This window comes from Pelodiscus sinensis, chromosome 10 (genome assembly GCF_049634645.1).
Source record: "Pelodiscus sinensis isolate JC-2024 chromosome 10, ASM4963464v1, whole genome shotgun sequence".
Taxonomy (NCBI): domain Eukaryota; kingdom Metazoa; phylum Chordata; order Testudines; family Trionychidae; genus Pelodiscus; species Pelodiscus sinensis.
The window spans coordinates 5,403,555-5,422,905 of NC_134720.1; the positions used below are offsets into that span (position 1 = coordinate 5,403,555).

At 44.3% G+C, this 19,351-nt stretch overlaps 1 protein-coding gene and 1 long non-coding RNA gene across 5 annotated transcripts in view; one reads left to right on the forward strand and one right to left on the reverse strand.

Annotated features, from left to right (window-relative positions):
• IWS1 (interacts with SUPT6H, CTD assembly factor 1) overlaps nt 1-19,351 on the reverse strand; it is a 33,009-nt gene that overhangs the window by 3,307 nt on the left and 10,351 nt on the right. For 2 of the 4 annotated variants that reach the window (XM_075937431.1, XM_075937433.1), the window contains exons 3-13: nt 16,398-17,541; nt 12,560-12,749; nt 11,949-12,006; nt 11,252-11,352; nt 9,664-9,814; nt 6,618-6,700; nt 4,861-4,990; nt 3,001-3,118; nt 1,633-1,744; nt 827-883; nt 339-450 (exon numbers count right to left, since the gene is read on the reverse strand). In XM_075937431.1, coding sequence (XP_075793546.1) covers nt 339-450; nt 827-883; nt 1,633-1,744; nt 3,001-3,118; nt 4,861-4,990; nt 6,618-6,700; nt 9,664-9,814; nt 11,252-11,352; nt 11,949-12,006; nt 12,560-12,749; nt 16,398-17,541 — 2,256 coding nt within the window. Of the gene's footprint in view, nt 1-338; nt 451-826; nt 884-1,632; nt 1,745-3,000; nt 3,119-4,860; nt 4,991-6,617; nt 6,701-9,663; nt 9,815-11,251; nt 11,353-11,948; nt 12,007-12,559; nt 12,753-16,397; nt 17,542-19,351 lie in introns of all 4 variants that reach the window. The other 2 variants (XM_075937430.1, XM_075937432.1) reach the window with 1 other exon arrangement.
• Nucleotides 405-2,974, forward strand: LOC142830735 (uncharacterized). Its single transcript, XR_012906187.1, has 2 exons — nt 405-467; nt 2,718-2,974. It is a non-coding gene; the product is annotated as an uncharacterized LOC142830735 (long non-coding RNA).

Below are 19,351 nucleotides of genomic sequence, written 5' to 3' on the forward strand. Positions count from 1 at the left end.
GGTCTCAAGTTACAGTGGGAGAGGTCTAGGTGGGATATTAGGAAAAACTATTTCACTAGGAGGGTGGTGAAGCACTGGAATGGGTTCCCTAAGGAGGGGCTGGAATCTCCATTCCTAGAGGTTTTTAAGTCCCGGCTTGACAAAGCCCTGGCTGGGATGATTTAGTTGGGGTTGGTCCTGCTTTGGGCAGGGGGCTGGACTTGATGACCCGCCGAGGTCTCATCCAGTCCCCGGATTCTATGATTAAAGGATCAACTGATTCTCAGTCTTAACCACAGAGTTTCTAGATACAGGATGAGCATAAGAGACTAATTTCTTCCCTTTGCTCTCTGGCTTACCCTGGAAGATTCCATTTCCACATTCCACTTGGGTCTGACCACATAATCCTTGTTGGAGGGCATTGGAACCCTTGCACGAGCACAGAATCCAGGATCACCAGGTCGAAGAGCTCTGGGGAACAAAAGCAAGTATGTTAAACAGTCTGAGGGGGGAGCCATGTTAATCTGCATCTGCACAAACAACGAGTAGTCCTGCAGCACCTGAGAGACTAACCGATTTATTAGGGCACAAGCTTTCGTGGGTAAATAAATCGGTGAGTCTCTCAGTTGCCACTGGACCTCTAGTTATGTTCAACAGATCACTCTCGCAGAGATACAATCACGGTGCCTTCAATCAGCTGTTTTCGATCCCTTTTTAAAACACAAAGCACCACCACGTCAAGCATCTGCATTTCCATTACACAGAGCTGCAGTGAAAGAGCCTACAGTCTTATCATTGCTAGGATGCTTTGGGGGGGGGGGGGGGGGGGAGGGAGGAGTGAACTTACTTTTCTTCTCCTGTTAGCACCTTCTCCAGATCTCTGCGAGGGGTCTGGCCACCAGAGCTGTACAGACAAAGCAGAATGGTACAGCTGCAGATAAATACATTAAGACAAAGACAGCAGCCTCTCTCCACCCTGACACAAAGTATTTTTGTGAGTTTATAAAGATGGCTAAGGAGCTACATCAGTGAACTCAAGGAGTGCTACAAGGGCAAACCACATAACTCCTGGGCAAATTTACTCCAAAAAAGGGACCAACACTAAACCCTTGACTATTTCCTTTGGCATACTGGCACTCGGTCCGGATCATGGAGGGCAGGCATAACCAACTCAACTACTGCTCACTAGGGACAAGGGAGCAACTACCTGGGTGAATTTCAAGTACAGTGATGTAGCAGCACATTACAGGAGTTAACCTGAACGGGATTCCTGGTTGTGACAGTGGTAAGAGCCATTACCATGCCTGTCTGCATCAGAGAAAGGAACAGACTTTCTACATAGATTACAACAACAGAGACTTGACTCCCATCACACATGGGGCTTCATGTGGCAAGAGCAGTCAGTCAGGAGGGCCCCAAATTTAGAAAGGAAAATCTCCATTCATGAGCCAATGAAAATTTGGCAACACGTGTTCAAATGGACACAGGTAAAGAGGACTGCCATCTGAACTAGGAAAGAGCAGGGTGTAGGGGAAGTCTGCAGATTTTCCCTAACACTTTATCAGTAAATTAGCAGAACTACCATATTGGTCAGGCTTCCGAAACAGTCTCAGATTCACAACGTTCTTGTTTCTCTGCGTTTGCAACTCCTACCTGCTCAATCTCCTTCGCTGAGGCATCTGCTCCAGATCCCTCTGCTCCCTTTCCTCCCTTGTCATTCCTTTGTAGTTTGAGGTAAGGCCAAAGATGGGGCGAGACCATTCATCTGTAAAGAGAAACATTTCAGTGCAGAAACAGTGTCACTGGGCATGTACATTTTCTCTTCAGAAAGCTTCAATGGGCCTAAATACAACTTGCAGCAGGTTCAGGCAAGTGGCCTTGTAACCAATACAGTTAACCACTTTCAGGCCTTGGCTACACTGCTGAGTTTTGTTGCCCAAGACAATCTATTAGCAACACAACGGGGTGAGCCTTCACACTGCAATGCAACTTTGCCTGGAAAAATGCCCAGTTTCCACCCTCCAAGAGACTATCGTTGCCAAAGAGCCAGCACAGCCACTGCTGTTTGTTTTGTGGACAGACCTGCTTTCTGCCAGTACCCCACCGTGCCTGCCCTCATAGCTCTGTGCGGTGTTTTGATCTCTGCTGCCCTGCAGGCAGAGCTCAGGGAAGTGTCTCAGAGCTGAGTGTGCTGCTCCATTTGGGGAGCAGAGCAAGCCCTCGGAATGCTCCTGCTCTGCCCTGCACGAGGAACACAGGGGCAGACAGACTGTGTCACGGGGGGAGAGCAGAGATACTGCTGCACTGCTTGGACAACCCTCACGATGCCCCCTGCAGGCAGGTGAGGTGGCTGTGGGAGAACTCGGAGGGAATCCCAAGCGTCAGGGATCAGCTCTGCCTTCTTGACCACACGACGTGGGATATCTACCCCGAGTTCATTACTCATGGCACCCACGACGTGAACACGATCTACCAGAGGGAGCAAGTGTGAAAACCTTCTCCTGATTTTGGTTTTGTTGATTTTTGGGTGTCAATGTATGTTTTGTCGACAAAACTTGGTAGCATAGACAAGGCCTCAGTGTCCTACGTGTGTCAGGTCAAGGTGACTTAAAATCCAACTGACTATATTCTAAAGGGGATTTGTTCCTTTTAGGCATCCCTTCTCACTGATTACTAATAGCAGAATCTGCCTTAATTCTGGACAATGTCCAATTTTCTCTTGTATTTTCACATTTCAGGATGTTGCCCATCTACAGAACCCACGAAGAATCATTTAGTGTCATGAATGTCGAGGAATTACAGCATCTCATAGCAAGTGTGATTTCACAGAGAATGTATTTGTGTTCTGCTCCATGCAGACTACTACATGCAATTCTGCAGTTTTTATATGCAGTTCTGCAGCGAACGACACCAAATACAATGTCTTGTCAGAACTCTGAACAGAACAGAAAATCAGTGTATGGAAGAAACAGAAATTAAACCTCTGTGAGCAAGACAGTGTTTTAGGGGAGGTTTACATACTTATTAGCTTCCCTGCCATGTCCTTGTTAGGTCTTGACTCCTTGGGGTGTTTGTAGAGATACATCACAGCTCGCCCAATCCCACTGTGCTTCAGTGTCTCTTGGCTCACACTAGGCAGCTGGAGGACAGAAAAACACGCAAACCATGAACAACATCTGACTGCATTTAGCGCCAGATGTTTAGAAAAACCGAGCCCAACAGCGAGCCTAACCAAACCGTTTATATTCTGTTAGCTTGCTATTTTCATCATGACTATAAGAGCACTCCAGAGATCTTTTAAAATCAAACAGCTGTGTTGAAATTTCACTCCACCTCTAAACAGCTGAAGGTTGTTATTCTTATTTCTAAACATCTGACATGTTCACGAACCTGACAATTCTTCTTACAAATATTAACTTCGTTTCTTAAATATAAAATGGTCTAAAGTTCCTAAAAGAAAATAACTCTTTTGTTTCTATTAGTGACCATGATCAGATAATCTGGCTTTGAATCAATAGTTTGTTGACAGTGACAGAAAGATCTCTTGAAAATACAGATCATAAAAGCAAGTAGTCAGGCAAATAGTTTTGTCACAGACCATAGTCGTGTCTTAAAGCTGCTGTCTTCCAGGGTGCCTGAGCCTGTAGAGGGTAGGAGGGTAAAGACACAAACAGGCAACTTTGGTCTCCAAGGAGCCAGTTAGGGGGACAAACTGGCCATAAGGAGAGAAGAAACGGACAAGAAGGGAGCAAAGTGCACTGGAAACTCCCATCTTAGCTTAAGGCATTGGGAGAAACAGTAACAATGATTAGGGAGAGTGGCAAGTTAGCAGGCCATTCCCAGGCATTCTAGGGCAGTGGTTCTCAAAGTGTGGTCCACAGATCACTAGCAACCCATGGGCTCAGTCCTCTCCCCTACCCAGCCGCTCCCACCCTCAGTCTTCAACTGTACTCTTACCTGCCACCCAGGTTCCCCTACCTTCAACCCACTCTTGCATCCCACCTCCCAGCCACAGCCAGCATTCCCACCCCATCTTGCACCCACTTTGTCATCAGGAGTGGTTGGCTGGTGGTCTGTGGAAAGGTCTGCATTGAGCAGGATGGCTGTGGGCCTAAAAGTTTGAGAACCACGGTTCTAGTGTGAAAATAGCACCTTCTAGAGATTATGTTTCCAAACAGGTATTTAACAAATTTGGCTAAAACTGTATATCAGAACTTTGGCTTTGAATAGGTATTAAATTCCAGCCCAATTCTGGTACCTTCTTGGTAGTAATTAAAGCTGGCTTACAAACCTGTAAGAGAAGATTCATTTCTACATTGCTACACAGAAAGTCTAATTACACCAGCACTTTCATTTTCTGCATATACCCAACAGGAAATAAAATGACCAGTCACAGTGAGAGAGCAGGGAGGGAATCTGGCTGACAGAGCAGCTCAGGTCCAATATGCATACAGAGCTAGAACTGTCGGTAGCACCCAAACAGTGTGAGGGAGTGTGCGCATGTGGGCCAACGGGATATTTCTTTCAGTGCTACAGCCAGGGATTCGCATAATTATTTGGTTAATAGGGTAAATAAGGGAAAAATTAATAATGATGATCCAGATCTAGGAACTGAAGTTTCCAAGTTGCCCTCATGCCAAGCTTTGTTCAGCCAGCGAGGCACATTTAAGTAAGATAAGAGGCTATTCCTAAAGCAGACATTTGTTTCAGACTTTGCTCCTCCCCTCTGCCTCACCACTATGACCAGTTGAGAGCAGTCTCCCATACCACATCTCACTACCTGCACACGCCAGGTTAAAAGTTCATAGAGGCTCCTCACTAAGAGTCAGCCTACAGGATGCAAGCCAGTCCGAGGCACACAGCTAGGCATCAGCTTCTAACCTCTTGCAGAATCTTCAAGAGTTCCTCGCGGATCTTTAGTGCTGGCAGACTCCGATCCGGAAGAGGGGAAAGCCACTCTTTGATGGCCGACATCACACCACTGTCAATGAAAGTTTCCTTAAGGTCCTGTCTGGAAAATGTAGAATGAAAAAGGTCAGACTTTCAGGAACAGCTCTGTCTCGCTTCAGAGAACTGGTGAACGCAAGTTCCAAAAAAAGACCTCCTCTTGCTGCACAGACACATCCACTTATGAGACTTGGCCCTTGGTCTTGGTTTCTGCAAAGCAGACATCGCTCTATAATGGCTTCCGAATGCAGGGATAGAACCGCTTTCATCTTCTCTTACCTCAGCACTTACAGCATAAGCTACTGACCTAACGGAAATACTTGTTCCAAACAGCAACTGAGTTCTATTAAACTTCTCAAACTGCTGACCAAAATCAAAGCTATCAATCTCAGCACAGATGGCAGCCAATACTTCGCAGCACATGTTTTCTATACACTGTACCTTCGGCATGACAAAGTATTTTAATTCATTTCAAAATAAGGGATCATTTAAAAAATTGTCTTTTTGGGAAGCCACCTAAACTTTAGCACTTTGTAGTGGAATGGAAATTAATCTGGGCGTTTTTGTGTAGGGATAACATATTAATGTATTGAAAATGATTCCTCCAAATGGAAGTGACTCCCCATAATTTGTTCCCCACAACTTAAAGTGTTTAGATTTATTATTAATTCTTATTATTATTATTTGTTAAGATTGTTAAATGTTTAGATTTATTATTATTATTGCCCCTTTAGAATATAATGTATTAGGTCATGTAACTTAGAACTGTTAAGAATATAATCAAGGGGCTGCTTGAAATTGACACTGCAGAGATACATTGTAACAATGCATTGTCAAGGCACTAACTCTGCTATGGGAGCCAAGCCCTGTAATTGACTAAGGGCATTGTTACATAATTGACAACGTTCAGAGAATGTTTTAAGCAATACCACCCAGAAACTTTTGTAACTACAACTTTTATTCTTATACAAAGTACTGTATGGGAAACATTAATTAGGGAATGTATGTAAGAGAGAGAGAGAGTGCTTGGACGATGAATGAATGGTTCTGAGAGGTGCCAGCCTGAGAATACAGCAACAAAAGGCTGAAGAAGGCGTCAGGTGCCAGTGCAACCAAAAGGTGTCAAGTGGAGAAAACCAAGTACTGGAGGTCCACCCGATGAGATCACTGATGAGCACCTGGCAGCCACCCTGGAGACATCAGCATGATGTAGCAATTTCCATAGACTGGCATAGGAAAAAATTCCTATAAGAACTGGACTAAAAAACTATGGAATCAAGAGTCCAAGGTTCTGCTGCCAGCCTACCAGGAGCTTCAGATGCGCATCTGATCAGGACTTCGCTCCCCACTACCATCACTTGTGTACAGAATACCTGGCCAGTATTCTGTCACAAGCAACTTCCAGGCTGGTAACTATAACAATACACAGAACCTGAATGAATGGATGAATGAATGTTTATATGTATAAGGGTTAAGTAGTTAAACAACGTTGTTTGCTTCTATCTTTTCTTTATTTTTTTATTATTATCTTTACAATAAATTTGGCTTTTTGCCTTATCCCCCTCATAAGATCCTGCTTGCTTTTATTTGGTACAACATTTGCACGCTGTGAGCATCACCAGACGGTTACTGTATGTAGCCTTCCCAATATTCCCCAGGAGAATAAATAATGGGGAGAATCAAACACTTACTTTTTAAGGTGCATAACTACAGTTGGTAGCAAAGTTAGCTTTTTTAGCGCTGGTTTCTTCTGGGTATTCAGCTGTCTATCTTCCTGTGGGGAGTTCATGAAGAGAGAGTTTCAAAATAAGTCATCCAAAAGATGAGGAGAGTAGTAATAAACCCCTGCTCTTAAAACATTCACAATAAAAACAGTCTGTCTTGCAGTAGAATGGCTGTCTGGGAAACTATATAAACCCTGGAATTAACTAATTGGGAGGTATCCAAACACCTGCTTGTGGAGCAACTCTTACTTTCAGTAGCGAATTAGCTCGTTATAAGACGGGATTTTCAAGTCTCTCCTCCACGTCCGTCTTCTCTCCTGAGCCTTCTGCCTCTCTCTCCGTCTCTTTCTCTTCTCCCCCTCCTGCCTCTTACTCTCCCTTTCTTTTCTCCTTCTCCTCCTGCCTCTCACTCTCTCTCCACTCTCCTGTGTCTCGGTCAGGGATGCACGCTCGTCCAGGCCCCACTCCCTGGGCGTGTACATCACCGCCCCGCCACTCTTCACCTCCCACCGTGGCACTCGGCAAGGGGGGCAGAGTGGTGATGTTCACGGCCAGGGGGCAGGGCCTGCAGCCGCTGTCATGCCCCCCTTTTGCCTCCCACCGTGGCGCTCGGCTGACTTCTGCACCGCTCAGCCGAAGTCAGCCAAGCGCCACAGTGGGAGGTAACGGTGCCCCCTAGAGCCAACTCGTATAGACATTGGGCTACTATATATATGATGTCAAGTATCAGAGGGGTAGCCGTGTTAGTCTGAATCTGCAAAAGCGACGAGGAGTCCTGTGGCACCTTATAGACTAACTGAAGTGTAGGAGCATAAGCTTTCGTGGGCAAAGACCCACTTTGTCAGATGCATGCATCTGACGAAGTGGGTCTTTGCCCACGAAAGCTTATGCTCCTACACTTCAGTTAGTCTATAAGGTGCCACAGGACTCCTCGTCGCTTTTATATATATGATGTGGCACTAAAACCTGCTTTAAGGAAAGATGTCCGGCAGCAGTCTCAAACTTAGTTAGCATTTTCTTTACAAAATGGTAAATGTAAATGGGGAGCTTCCCAATACACTGGGTCACTTTTTCTGCTTCAATTCTATTGTAATTCCAGAATCATATTTAGAGTTTTATAAAAGTTCTGCACAATATACATGGGGTAGCCAATCTCTAGAGCTATTTAATAAAGGACACAAAAGTCCTTACTCAAATAATACTTTAGTTATATAAAACGTAAGCATCAAGAACACAGAAAACATGACAACAGGTGCATTCTATGTAAAATGCATGCAAAGACCTAATTTTTAACCTAAGTATTGAGCAAAGCACTTCACATTATATTACTAATTTACCACCACCCAGACATGTGCTTGGGTATTTCAAAAATAAATAGAAAGATGTGGTCCCAGTTCCAAAGGGCTATTATCAAAGGTCCTAGAAAGACTTGTACAAGGGCCTGACTCTACACGTCAAATAAATCCCACTGCAGCCAACAGACCTGCAATCTTGGTCACCCCATGTTCAGTAGTGGAGCACTCTCTGGACCTGACTGGTCCTGGATAAGGGATTTTGCAGACCAGGGCGGTCATTTCTGGACCCTGTGCCACCAGCCCCCTCCAGTCCTGGCCCAAACGCTGCCCTCCCAGCTGGCTCCCCCACTCTCACTGGCCTCACTGTCGTCAGTCTCTGTTGCCCTACCGGGCAGCCCCGACACCTCTCTGCACCGGCTCCTGCTATCACGCCGCGCTCCTACTGCCACGCTGGGCAGCCCTGCTGTCTCTGCTCCCCGGGCTCCCACTGCTGTGCCAGGAAGCCTCACTGCCTTCGTGCACTGGGCTCAGTGGCACGCTGTGCAGCCCCACTGCCTCTGCGTGCCGGGTTCTTGCTGCAGAGCCTGGCTCCTGCTGCTGCTCCGGGCAGCCCCGCAACCTCTCCGCCAGGCTCCCGCAGTCCTGCCTGGAAGCCCTGTTGCCCTGCCAGGTGCTAGCCCTCCACTCAAGACTCTCTCGTCCCAGAACATTCGTGGTCCAGTTGCTGGGCAAGAGAGTCCCGGTTAAGAGATTTTCAACCTGTACAACAATTTCCTTTTCTGCTTCCTACTCATAGGGCTATCCAACATGCTGGAAGTAAAAATCTTCCTTCTTTCCAGTGTTCTAACCTTATCGCTCCATTTGAGACACCTGTCCTCCCCATTAAGGCTCTACACAGCTCTTTTCTGCACTTCATTTCTCACCTCCCCTAATTTCCCTCTCATAATGTCCTGTTTCTTTCAGTCTCGTTTTAACAATGTAATTCATGAACTTTTCTGTCATCTCAGAAGCCTGGAAAAGTCTCCTGCTCATGCTTCAAATGACCTAATTCCTTTTCTGAAACGTCTTTGGGTTACCTTTACCTCTCCACCACATACCCACACTACAGCGTGACTTTACAGATACTTAGAGACAAACAAGGCAACAAAAATACACTAAAGATACATAATCTGCTTTCCCTGAAAAAGGATGCTCCGCCATCAGCTGGTCCTTTCCCATAATTATATTGTCTTGCCATCACCTACCATGGTGTGCTGTTACTAGCAATGTTATAGGTAAACTAAAGAAAGTTTCAATCCCAAGAAGCTCGTCTAGAAGAGCAAGCACACAAATGATGCTGTATAGTCAAGTATTTTTATAACAACATTAACATTGACTGAAACATAAGAAATACATTCTGAGTATTCAGGTAGCGGATGTGTAAAAATAAGCAAAGATATAAAACTATTCATAGCTGGTGTAAAAAAGCTAAACAATTGCTAGTGATTAGATCATAAGCACCAGATTTATTCTAATTTTCAATAGGAGAAAACTGAAATGTGGGTAAGTGAAAGGATTCTATGATGCAATACTAAAGTTCACAGATTTTTGAAATTTTCAGCTGTTTGCAGTGTACCACTACTGAACATAAGATTGCTTCTATAACACTGAAAACAATTACTTTCCTAGTGAGCAGAAATGGACCTTAACCAATACTCCTGACACACGAGAAAACTCACCTCTGCAGCTTCATTCATTTTAACAATCATAGCACTGACGACATCATCTGCATCACTAATAAATGTGCCACCATCACGGTTCCGTCTGCGCTTCCCACTCATGCTCTTTTTCCTTTGTAGCATCATCTCAAAATCTGACATGAAGTCCATACTGAAATGTAGGAGAAGAGTTTGCTGAAAACTAGATTAGGAATGTTCCCCTTTCATTTCTTTTTCTGCAGGTAATGGTTTTTGCAAGCTTTTATAACGCAATCCAAGGATCTCCAGGTGCTCTACAAACATTGAATAAGCCTCATTATGTCCTTGTGAGGTAGGCAATATTCCTATTAGGCAGTCAGAAAAACTGGCAGAGAAAGTCTTTTCTGTGGTCTCACATAAATCTTCATCAAAACTGGATTAGCTTTGTTCTTCTGACATACAGTTTTCCACTAGGCTTAAGCATCTCTCTCAAATTTACAAGGAGAAAAGTATAACATTTGCACTGTATTCCAAAGGCTTGTGAACTTGGTGAGGTTAGATTTAGCAGGGTTTCTCAGAGGCTAGGTAAACAAAGATTGTGAGTGCTAACCCATCCAATAGTAACAAAATCTACAGTAAAAACCTTTTGATTGTTGAAACAGCCAAAGAAGGTCCACAGTTCAAATTTGTACAGTTTCAAGTGAAAGCGGGTATCTTAACCTAGTCCCTACCACGCATTTCTGTCAGCCTTACCAAGACAACTGTATTAGCCCCTTTTGATCAGAAGATACCTAGGACTGACCTAACACAAGTGGCATAGAACTGGATTCCTGTGAATTTTGGAAAGGCTACATTAGTGAGACGTGTGAGGTAGATCCTTACCCTATGCACTCTAGTTTATAGTCAGGAAATAAATCCCATTTTGCTCACCTGCCCATAGCAGCAGTATGAAACTGACAAGGATCCGTTTCACTTTGCTGTACTTGTAGGGAAAAGGCTCTGTGCTGAAGCAGCTGCAACACAGATGTGGTGCTCTGTTACTAGAGTAGCAATATGCAAAAGCATGGGAAGGAAGAGGAAATATCTCTAAGTCTCGGCTTGACAAAGCCCTGGCTAGGTTGATTTAGTTGGGATTGGTCCTGCCTAGAGCAGGGGGCTGGACTTGATGACCTTCTGAGGTCTTTTCCAGCTCTATGATTCTATATACTAATTGTATCTCCTTCCACATTTGATCACCTGCACTGATAGAATATCACACCTATGTCTCCAATGCTCCTAGATGTAGCACATCACCACACCAGTGGGCCATCCAAAACAGAGAATGAACTGATTAGATGTCAGTTGCACTCCGCTTCTAATAGGGAATTACTATCCGCAGGAACCGCATACAGCCCATTCGCTATGGGTTCAGAAGTCACTGACAAACCAGGTTAGAAAAGGAGAAGAAAGAGGAGCTGAACTGGTGGCAGAATACATTTCTTTAATATGGTCCCTTTTGTGTCTCAGCCAGCAGGCAGCCTACTCGTTATCTGAGGAGTCCTATCACATGAAATCACATGCTGGATGGTGAGAAGGGAGATATATAGTTGCCTGAGAGAAAATAAAATTAACACCTTTGCCATGGACTTACTGTTTTCCTCTTTTGATGTTGTCATCAGAGTCTGAATCATCTGCTGTCTCTTTCATCCCTGCCTCGGCTTTTTCTTCTTCCAAATCCTCCTGGTTAAAACCCTGGTGGTAAAGACAGTGCAATCAATATGGGGGAATTATTCTTGGGTATTTACTCACATCTTCTCAATTCACCCGGTACCCACATTCTCTTTTTATTGATCTCTTCTTCATGTCATAAATCAAGGCTAGTCCTATCTACAATAGGGGTTCTTATACAGACAGTGCTCTCCAAACAGCAAGGGCTGACAAGCACATCTAATTCATGAACTGCCTCCATGAATCTGAACAGACTCAGGGCTTATCTACACATGAAAGTTATTCTGGAATAAAAGTGTGAATTTAAAGTAGAACAGCTGTTCAGCATTAACTTTAGGTGCAGACAAGCTTTTAAAACAACGGTCAGCTATCACGTTGGCCAATGCTGTCTCACTTTCATTGTTCTCCCCCATTGGTCTACCTGTACCCACTGCAAGTTGCTTGGCTTATAATTAAGATTATAAACTCTTTGGGATAAGCACTGTCTTTTTGTTCTGTTTTTACAGTTCCTAGCACAATAGGGCCCCTAGTCCATGACTGGGACTCCTTAGGCTTCTAACACACAAAATTAATAATAATTAAACTGAACAAGATCTATTATCCTAAGTTTACAAACTTACTGTAAATTCTTCCTCCTCTTCATCACCAGACTCACCAAATATATCTGCAATTAGGTTCCTACAAAAGTAAATAGTAATATATTTATATTTTCCATTTCTAACAAATAACCAAAGAATAATATGACAATGATTAGACTTGATGTTTGCTGGGTAATTACTGATGCAATTGTGTGAATACCTGAAGTATATCAGGGTATGGCTACATGGTGCAGTGAAACGAGATTCCGAATTAAAGCCCTAAATCGAATTAGCTGGTAAACCTCATTGCAGGAGGAATACCAGCTAATTCGATTTAGGGTTTTAAATCAGAATCCCGTTTCACTGCACCATGTAGACACGGGAAGTTACTTCGCGCTAGTCAATTTCTAAAATGGCGACCGGACAGGAACATGCTAATGAAGCGCGGGATATTTAAATCCCGCGCTTCATTTGCAATTTCGGTTGCCCTCATTAGCCTCCCTAGATCGAACTAGGGGGCTAGTGTAGCCATACCCCGAGTGATCTTTGTGTGGACATTCATACTACTATTGGGAATCATCCCTTTTCATTTGAGGCAAATCTCACTGTTCATTACCCTTTGGGATTTCACATTTAGAAAGACATTTACTTACTCTTGATCATTCCCTGATTCACTGTCACTCCCAAAAAGATCCTTCTCCTCCTTTTTCTTTACAGCATTGTCTTTGCTCTCTTCTTCCTCACTATCTGATGCTATAGCATTCTTCTTTCTTTTATCAGATTTCTCTGATGTATCACTCTCAGATTCTTCCACATCTGAGACAGCACGCCCTTTCTTTGCAGCTGCTAACACATGGAAACATATTAGAGGAGAGACAGTGACTAAGCTGAATCAATAATAAGTGGCCCTCCCAACTAGTTACCTTTTGTCATGTAGTTTTTCTAGCCACAAGAGAGAAAAGGAAAGTTCCTTTTTTTGGATAGTAACTTCTTATCCAAGATTTTTTGGACAGATACAGTGGCATTCCTAACCACATCATTGCTGACACTAATTTCTAAAACATAACCCTCACTAAAAATTATTTATACACTTCTGCATGTCATCTCTAAAGGGAGACAGTCATCTTGAAATCTAGGCAATTCAATAAGTAAAAGTGATTTTAGATACTATGGTTACCCTAGAGCCCCCCTAACAATTTTTGTAGTATTACCATTCATTCTATTTTCAAAATTTTATTTCTTTCTCCAGTTGTATGAAAAACCAACACAAAGAGAAACGAGTCTATACAAGGAAAACAGTGAAAGTGCTTTGGGAAAATGTGTATTCAAAGTATTGTCAAACACACAGAGTGACCACATTGCCAAAAACCCCCACCTTTTCTCTGATCTCTTATAGTTCTAGAAAACACATGTTACTTGTAAATTAGAAATAAAAATTAAGAGAACAATACAATTTTTAGCAAACGTCCCTTTTGAGTGCAGTAATTTAAAATGGTTTTGTGGAGTTGCATATGTATTGTTTCTCATTTACTCTTGTGGGAAAACTACAGGCAGTCCCCGGGTTACGTATAAGATAGGGACTGTAGGTTTGTTCTTAAGTTGAATTTGTATGTAAGTCAGAACTGGTACATATTGTAGGGGAAACTCTAGCCAAACATTTGTCCAGAGCTCAGTTTTATTCTCCAACACCTCACTTTCCTCAGTCCTTTATTCTCAAGCTGAGGTGTCTGCTGAGAAAAGCCGCTCCGCGTCTTCCTGGTCTGCTGGGGGGGCGCTAGCTTCACGTCTCCCTGGTCTGCTGGGGGGAAGCAGCTAGTGCGGGGTTGCCTCACCCCGTTTGTAAGTAGGGATCCGATGTAAGTCGGATCCATGTAACCTGGGGACTGCCTGTACTTCATTTTCAAGAAAAGAAATTCTGCATATCTTGAACACTCAGTTTGGAGTCCAGAAGTCAAGTTGGATTCTCTCTCACTCATACATCACCAACAATAAAAATTCTGTAACTGGAATGCAAGGATCAGTTCTCCTAGTGAAACACAAGCTATTATGGAATCTACCTCATTCTCCTGCAGTTGTCACAATGCTGCAGGGATAATATATAATTACTTTGCTGGGCAATTACTAATACAACTGTGGAAATATCTGAAACACACGAGAACTGAAGTTCACACTCTGGACATTCGCATTGCTATTGGAACTCACCTCTTGTCATCAGAGGCAAACCTCATTATTCACTACCATATGAGAACTTGCATTTACAGAGCTACACATTCGGTCCTATTCCCTGTAAGTAGTCATTCCCAAACAGATAGTACAGGCAGTCCCCGACTTACGCGGATCCGACTTATGTCGGATCCGCACTTACGAACGGGGCTTTCTCGCCCCAGAGGTCGAGGTAGCGGATTGCTACCTGCGAGCTCCGGGGCGAGAGAGCCCCGTTCGTAAGCTGCTCTGGTGCCCCTGGTCTGCTGGAGACCGTCTCCAGCAGACCAGGGGCACCGGGCGGGTTCCCGCGCTTCTGAGGCTTTGCTAAAGCAAAGCCTCAGAAGCGCGGGAACCTGCCTGCTGCTGCAGCTTCAGTGCCGGTGCCTGTGGTCTGCTGGGGACGGTCCCCAGCAGACCACAGGCACCGGGACTGAAGCCGCAGCCGCGGGGGGGTCCCGCGCCTCTGAGACTTTGCCAGAGCAAAGCCTCAGAGGAGCGGCACCCCGCTGCTGCTGCGGCTCTGCTCCCCGTGTCCCTGGTCTCCTGGGGGGGAGGGGGTGCGCGGCTAGTGTGCCCCCCCCCCCCCAGAAGACCAGGCTTTTGTTTTGGACCCTGGAGCAGAGCAGCTGGGGCGCTGCCAATTGGTCCTGCAGCGCCGCTCTGGGCACTACTGGACCAACCCGGCAGCACCCCAGCTGCTCTGCCCCAGGTCCTGATTCAGCCGCTGCTGGTCAGTTTCAGCAGTGGCTGAATCAGGACGCCTGGGGCAGAGCAGCTGGGGTGCTGCCGGGTTGGTCCAGTAGCGCCGAGGAGCGGTGCTACTGGAGCAACCCAGCAGCACCCCAGCTGCTCTGCCCCAGGCGTCCCCAAGTCAGCTGCTGCTGAAACTGACCAGCGCTGACTACAGGAAGCCCGAGGCAGAGTTGCTCTGCCCCAGGCTTCCTGGAATCAGCACTGATCAGTTTCAGCAGCAGCTGACTTGGGGAAGCTCGGGGTTCTTAAGTTGAATCTGTATGTAAGTCAGAACTGGCGGTCAGTTTCAGCAGCGGCTGAATCTGGACGCCAGTTCCTACTTACATACAGATTCAACTTAAGAACAAACCTACAGTCCCTATCTTGTACGTAACCCGGGGACTGCCTGTAGTAAAATTTGTTTAGGCAATAATTAAATCCAAATCCAAATACATACAGGGAACAGACTGTTTTGGTAAGATGATGCTTTGTTTACAAAGCCACTTTTCAGGGTAGAATCATTCTTGAAGTGTATGATAAAAAATGTCAGCTAGGATACTGCTTAGTAGTTCATAGATCTGAAACTATATACACTGCAGCCTAGCAACTATTCCTAGGTAGAACAGGGTTTCTTTCTAAGGAGGCCTATCTGAAACAGAACACTGTCAACCCTAAGAAGTTACTTACATCAAATTCCTCTGGGAAAAATTGACACCAAAAATATTCAAGTTCACACTTTTTGTTAGTCTATAAAGTGCTACCAGACCTCTTGTTGTTTTTAAGTGTATCCTGTACAGACTAACTCGGCTACCCCCTGACATTTCTTTTTCTGTGGAGTTCAAGCTCAAGTCAATACAAAGGGGGCAAAATAAAACTTATTTTTCCAGCAAATGATTTGGAAGCATTTACTGAATACCATCCCTCTCCAAGATATGTAGCCACAGATTACCAGTTATCAGGTGTTTAAATGTAAATTTGGTCTTTGGAGAAAGAGCTAATTATCTTTTATACTATTGTTTTTCATATACAGTAGAGTCCCTATCATCCGACCTAAATGGGACCAACACATGGTCGGATTACTGAATATGTCGGATACAGTCTCCCCGCAGAGCAGCATCAGCTGTTCCATTGCTCTCTAGGAGAAGTTGCTGCTGCTGGGATGCTTCCAGGCAGGAGCGGCGGCAGCAGCAGCAGCTTTTCCTAGAGAGCAAGGGAACAACTGATGCCGCTCCTGCAGGGACATCTCCTGCAGGAACGGCATCAGCTGTTCCCTTGCTATCTAGGGGAAGCTGCTGCTGCTACTGCTGCTGCTACCGCCGCTCCTACCTGGAAGCGTCCAGGCAGCAGCAGCAGCAGCTTCTCCTAGAAAGCAAGGGAACAGCTGATGGGGCAGCAAGTTGGCCGTTCTTTCGGCTCGCGCTGTATCCGACCCTGCAGCTCCCGGGTACAAAGTCCCCGGGAGCTGCAGGGTCAGATAAAGCGGAGTGTCGGATTACCGGATGTCGGTTAATCCGAACTCCACTGTACTTCTGATTGATGTTAGCATTTCCTTACGTGTTTTATCATCATCCTCACTGTCAGAAAACACAGCTGCTTTCCTCTTGACAGCCTTCTCTTCATCTCTCTCCTCTTCTTCATCACTATCTGCTATTTTCCGTCTCTTAGGACCTTCCTCCTCACTGTCAGATGCATGAAATCCTTTTCCTGCCTGCTCGCTATCCGAATGCCGAGAATCATTCTGCATTGCCTCTTCCCCATTCCCTGCATCACTGTCATCAGACTCTATTTTTTGTTTGAGTCTAGGAACATCTTCATTCTCAGAGTCACTTGCAGGATGTTTCTGAGACTCCTCATTCTCAGAGTCGCTGGCTGCATGTTTCGGGGGCGCCTCGTTCTCAGAGTCGCTGGCTGCATGTTTCGGGGGCGCCTCGTTCTCAGAGTCGCTGGCTGCATGTTTCGGGAGCGCCTCGTTCTCAGAGTCGCTGGCTGCATGTTTCGGGGGCGCCTCGTTCTCAGAGTCGCTGGCTGCATGTTTCGGGGGCGCCTCGTTCTCAGAGTCGCTGGCTGCATGTTTCAGGGGCTCCTCGTTCTCAGAGTCGCTGGCTGCATGTTTCGGGGGCTCCTCGTTCTCAGAGTCGCTGGCTGCATGTTTCAGGGGCTCCTCGTTCTCAGAGTCGCTGGCTGCATGTTTCGGTGGCTCCTCGTTCTCAGAGTCGCTGGCTACATGTTTCGGTGGCTCCTCATTCTCAGAGTCGCTAGCTACATGTTTCGGGGGCTCCTCATTCTCAGAGTCGCTAGCTACATATTTCGGGGGCTCCTCATTCTCAGAGTCGCTTGCATGACCTTTTTGATGGTCCTCATTTTCTGATTCACTATTCAGATGCTTATGGGGATCCTCATTTTCAGAATCACTATTATGGCCTTTTTGAGGTTCTTCGTTTTCAGAGTCACTTGCATGGTGATTTAAGGCATCTTCATTTTCAGAGTCACTTACATTATGAATTGGATGGTCCTCAATATCAGAATCACTGTCTTTGACCTCATGAGCCCCTTCATTTTCTGAATCACTGGCATTGTGATTTGGAGGGTCCTCATTTTCAGAATCACTGTCTTTTTGCTTTGGGGTGCCTTCATTTTCAGAATCTGTCGTGTGATGGTCTCTAGTTTGGCCATCATCTTCTCCATCACTTTGTTCATTCTGGAAAAGAAAAACAATCCAAGACAAACTGTAAATTAAGAAGCACCGTAACAAAGAAAAACTTTCCATTTAAGGATGGCAACATGAAAATATTTTAGACACAGAAACAGACAAACTACAGCATCACACAATTCAATGAAATATAAATATTTAAAAATCCAAATGAGAATTCTGTCCACTTTACTATTAATCAATCATCTATTTAGGTAAAGATTTAAGAAAATAATGACTCAGTGTGAGCCACCTTAAGGGTTCTAATTGTCAGAAGATGAATACACAGCACTTCCAGAAAAAACAGGGTCTTAAGGTATTTCACTTGGAGTACATCCAGACTGCAGGCTTCTTTCGAAAGACGCTTTTTCAGAAGAGATCTTCCGAAAAAACTTCTTCCAAAAGAGAGCATCCACACTTCAAAAGTACATCAAAAAAGCTATCTGCTTTTTCGAAAGAGAGCATCTACACTCACTAGACGCTCTCTCACATGTAAGCTGTGATTCTTATGGATGGAGTGGCCACCGGGGCACCTGTGCTTTCTCCTGGAGGTCCCTTCTTTCAGAAAAACTCCCTTTTCCTTGTCCACACGCCTTTTTCTGCAAGAGCTCTTTTGGAAAAGGCGTTCTTCGTTGTTTCGGTAAAAACCCTGCAGCCTTTCAAAAGAACGCAATAGCAGTGTGGACGTAAGTGAAGTTTTTTCGGAAAAAGGCCATTTTTCCCGGGGGGGAGGAGGGGGACGGCCTGCAGTCCAGACGCACTCTGAGGCTCCCAAAAACTGAACAATGCAAAAATCACTAATCAGTTTTGAAAATCCTGGCGATAAACCTATAAGCTTCCAAAGAAGGGATTGTGTTGTTTGTATGGAATATATTCCTTACTAAAATAACACATAATATAAAGAATAACAGTAGTTGTATAACATATTGCCAAAAATGGATTTGTGCCTTGTTCTTTAGAATGTACAAAGAAAGCCTAAAATTTACTTTCATTTCTAAAATAACATGGCAGGATTAAAAATAAAGTATTGTCTGCTATGGAGAATTATGACCAGAGATCTACTGAATATATGTCAAGAGAGAAGAGATTTTTAGTCAAACAAAATAATGGTTTCTGTTCATTTTTATTAAAATGTTTCATTTCAATGACAATAACTAATAAACATTTTGGGGGAAGGACATCTTTTTTAAAAGATTCAACACCTTTTCCCTTCCAGTGAAGCAGTGAGCTAATATGTTCCCTCAGAAACCTGGGAGATAACTTGGCAAAAAACAAGGAGATTCAAAGCTAACATTATTGACACTTACAAATTAAAAAAAGTCATTTTTAAACTAATCTGATTAAGTCCTTTGCATGTCATAAAACTTTTGAATACTAATACTGGTGACAAGATATAACATTTTAATTTATCCTGGATGGAAAAAGGAAGTTTATATCATCCATTCTCCCACCAGAATAAAATCTGAATATTAAATTTCCCTCTAAAATTAACACTCCAATATTATCCAATCCTGCAGAGACTTTTCAGATATTTTCCATTCCCTAGCTATTACCCAATTAAACAGTTCAGCATATCAAACTTCTAATGCCAGAATAAGCCTGTCTCCCTACCAAACAGAGAATAGAGCACTGTGAAAATAACTGTTGTTCTTTCTACTGCACTGATACAAATGGGACATCACCTCTCCCTTTTTTTTCCTCTTTTTTTTTCCCTCTTGCCTAATCTAAAGTTTCTCTTTTTTAGCTTTAGATTCTGAGCTCTATCATCTTTGCAAAATGACTAACTTATTTCTTGTATTTACCACGAACACACAGAGAC